The following is a 2,880-nucleotide window of genomic DNA, read 5'->3' on the forward strand; positions in this document are numbered from 1 at the left end:
GTAAAGACACAGGTGTTGATTTCAACAGAGCAATAGTGATAGGTAATGTACCCGTAGATGTTACTGATGAGGTTGTGTACAGTACACTAGATAATGTAGCGGTCTTTGGTAGGTCCAAAATCAGAGGTCGTTGCTTAGCTTCTTGTGGGAGAAGCCAGTTAATTCTCCTTGAGATATCACAGGATGTTAATGTAGTTCAAATGCCTGAGCAGGTAGCTTTTAGTACTGAGGTGGCTCCCTGGGTGGTCAGTGTTGCTGGCGAAGCCCGGTCTGTGAAGGTTGTCCCAGAGGAACATTTTCAAGCCAAATTGAAAGCCTTCTTGGCTCATGAGGGAAAAACTGTTGCTGATATACAAGGCCTCTTAACTTCTTCCATACCAACTCCTGTCAGGCTAACTCCATCTTCTACCATGCTACCACCAGTACCAATAGACCTGAACATGCAGCTTGTCAATGCCATCAATTCTTTAATAGATAGATGTCAGACAGCCCCTGTGGAAAGTGCAGTCTATCGTAAGCTTCGTGTATTCTCTGGCATAAAGCCAATACCTCCAGGAGAAGAGGAATATGATGCATGGGCAGAACAGATGATGCACCTGCTAGAGGAATGGAAGTGTCCGGACACCATGAAAAAACAGAAAATAGCAGAAAGTTTGAAAGGGCCTGCTGCGGACATTGTCCGATGTTTGAGAGTAAGTAACCCCAGTGCAACAGCTAATGATTATTTTACTGCACTTGAAACAGCATTCGGAACCACTGAGAGTGCCCTCGATCTCATGTTTAAGTTTCGTAACACCTTTCAGCTGCATGGTGAAAAACTCTCAGCATACGTCCTCAGAATTGACAAGCTGCTACACTCTGTTTTCCGCAAAGGAGGAATCCTGCTATCAGAGATGGACAGAACTCGCATTGAACAGATAGCCCGGGGCACATTGCCAAATGACCTGGTTGCCCTCCGTATCAAATTGACATACAAATTCAAGCCTCCACCCAGTTTCACTGAACTTTTGCGTGAAGTGAGAGAAGAGGAGGCTATAACACTGGATAGGCCGCCTGTTGGTCATGTTGCGGTCTCTGCCATGGTAGCTCCTGTTCAGTATAGTACCAGCCCTGCTGTGTTTTCTGACTACAATTCAGTGCCTGTAACTGTTCCTTCAGTTGAGAGGCTGAGTAAAGAGGTGCAAGATTTGAAAAATGAGGTTACACGCCTGCTCTCATTGTCTGTTGCACTGCCCTCAGAAGCCACAGTGACTCCTTCACAGAGAGGTAGTCAAAGAGTAGAGGGAAGACCTGCAAATACATACAGAGCACGGCAGGACAGAGCTGATGTTTTCTGTTACAAGTGTGGGGAAGATGGTCATTTTCAACGTGAGTGTCAGAATGCCGAGAACCTCAGGAAAGTCAATCAACGCCTCATAAAGCTCAGATGGCCGAAGGGAAACTCCCCAGGGACCCAGTAAGGGAACGAACTGGTGTCCCGGTGATGATACGTTCCACAAAGTGTAAACCGCAACAAGGACAGAAAGCTGCACTCCCAGCAGGCCTCGTTGGCCCTAGCTCTGTTGTCTCAGTACGAATTGAGGACATATATGCAAAAGCTTTACTTGATAGTGGATCTCAAGTTACCCTCCTTTATCGCTCATTTTACAACAAGTACTTGAAGCACATGCCACTGACTCCAATTCATTGCTTGGAGTTATGGGGACTTAGTGTGGAAGAATATCCCTATGATGGCTACATATGCTTAAGGCTTGAGTTCAACAGTGACGTAGTGGGAGTGACTGAGACAGTTGAAACACTTGTGCTTGTGTGTCCAGACCCGGTAGTTAAAGGGGAGGCCTCAATAATAGTTGGAACAAACACATCAGTAGTGAGACGTCTGTTTAATACCTGCAAATCAATCGGAGGAGAGGATTTTTTAATGACTATGACCGTGCACCCGGAGATTAAAGAGGCATACAAGAGGTTTCAGAAAGTACCCGATGAAGCAGCAGACATGAAGATGGGCACTGTTTGGCTCGCTGAGGCGAAGCATAAGATTATACCCCCAGGGGCAATAGTGAACGTAAGCGGTATTCCAAAGTTCCCTCATCCTTTGAATACTCAAACTGTGCTGGTGGAGCAGGCTGAAGAATCAACTTTGCCTGATGAACTTATGGTTCTGCCCATCATCAAAAGTGCTGAGGAGATTCAGAATCGTCGCATTACAGTTGCTGTGAGAAATATGTCCACTCGGGAGGTCAGGCTCTCTAGAAGAATGTCTATTGCGCAGCTGTTCCCTGTGGATATTGTGGATAAAGGTCCCACACAGCCTAATGACAACCTTGGCCTGTATGAGCTGACACCCTCTACATTCAATTTTGCAGACTCACCAGTGCCAAAGGAATGGAAAGAGAGACTGTGCCAGAAGATGCTGCAAAGGAAAGAAGTTTTCTCTCAAGGAGAGTTTGATGTGGGTTGTGCAAAGACCACCGAGCACACCATACGAGTGACGGAGGGGAAGCCTTTCCGAGAGCGCTCCAGACGTTTGCCTCCAGGGGATGTGGCTGATGTGAGACAACATCTTGATCAATTGCTTAAAGCTGGCATTATTTCAGAGTCCCGAAGTCCATATGCCTCTCCCATTGTGGTGGTGCGGAAGAAAAATGGCACCATCCGTATGTGTGTGGACTACAGGACATTAAACAGACGGACTGTTCCTGACCAATACACTGTGCCAAGGATTGAAGATGCACTGGCTTGCCTGAGTGGAAGCCAGTGGTTCAGTGTGCTTGATCTGAGGAGTGGATACTACCAGATACCCCTAGGTGAAGCTGACAAAGAGAAGACCGCTTTCATCTGTCCCGCTGGATTTTTCCAGTTTGAGCGGATGCCGCAGGG

General features: G+C 46.9%; 1 protein-coding gene across 1 annotated transcript; it reads left to right on the plus strand.

Annotated features, from left to right (window-relative positions):
* Positions 1-410: 410 nt before the first annotated feature.
* On the plus strand, positions 411-1,460 carry LOC132893644 (paraneoplastic antigen Ma1-like). The gene has a single exon (XM_060932789.1). It carries the CDS (start codon positions 411-413, stop codon positions 1,458-1,460), a length of 1,050 nt encoding a protein of 349 aa, XP_060788772.1.
* Positions 1,461-2,880: the final 1,420 nt, after the last annotated feature.

Source organism: Neoarius graeffei, chromosome 11, assembly GCF_027579695.1.
Source record: "Neoarius graeffei isolate fNeoGra1 chromosome 11, fNeoGra1.pri, whole genome shotgun sequence".
Taxonomy (NCBI): domain Eukaryota; kingdom Metazoa; phylum Chordata; class Actinopteri; order Siluriformes; family Ariidae; genus Neoarius; species Neoarius graeffei.